Below are 595 nucleotides of genomic sequence, written 5' to 3' on the forward strand. Positions count from 1 at the left end.
GGGGGTCTCTTCCCTTCCCCTATATTTCCTGCCGGTTTGGGATGGGGGGGGAAAAGAGGCCCCACCGGGATCCAGTGTTCCCTGCAGACAGACAGAGGCCTGGACCGGCTGAACTTCTGCCTGCCTTTTTCCACCCTGGGGAGATGGAGGGGGTCCCTCAGAAAGCTCTTTTTCCCCCTCCCTCATTTTCCTCCCCCCCCTCCAGACCCCCAACAAGGGGGAATCCCGCTGGGACCGACAGTTCCCCATCCCTCCTCCAGGGGGCGCCTTCCGGCAGTCCCTCGCAGCAGGTCTCCCGCCCCTCCGCCTTCCCGTCGCTCCGCCCCTCCTCTAGTAGCCTCTGGGAACCATGGGCCCTGGAGTCCCTCCTGAGGGCTTTCTTCTTTCTGCTCCACCCCCCCCCCCGCAGCCCATTTCCTGCTCCAGACGAAGCACGAGTGCCATTTCTTCAACGGGACGCAGCAGGTGCGACTCCTGGACCGGGACATCTACGACCGGCAGGAGATCAACTACTACGACAGCGACCTCGGGAAATTCGTAGCTGTCACTCCGTTGGGGCAGCCCGATGTGGACCAGTGGAACAGCGATAAGGCCT

The 595-nt window shown here is 63.0% G+C and overlaps 1 protein-coding gene across 1 annotated transcript in view; it reads left to right on the forward strand.

The window, feature by feature from the left end:
- Positions 1-205: 205 nt before the first annotated feature.
- Positions 206-595, forward strand: part of LOC107297077 (vomeronasal type-2 receptor 26-like) — a gene marked incomplete at both ends in the record, with an annotated part of 143,993 nt that continues 143,603 nt past the window's right edge. Inside the window, 2 exons of the mRNA XM_015826435.1 lie at positions 206-290; positions 410-591. Coding sequence (XP_015681921.1) covers positions 206-290; positions 410-591 — 267 coding nt within the window. The remainder of the gene's footprint in view (positions 291-409; positions 592-595) is intronic.

This window comes from Protobothrops mucrosquamatus, unplaced genomic scaffold (assembly GCF_001527695.2).
Source record: "Protobothrops mucrosquamatus isolate PMUCROS unplaced genomic scaffold, P.Mucros_1.0 scaffold3134, whole genome shotgun sequence".
Classification (NCBI taxonomy): Eukaryota; Metazoa; Chordata; class Lepidosauria; order Squamata; family Viperidae; genus Protobothrops; species Protobothrops mucrosquamatus.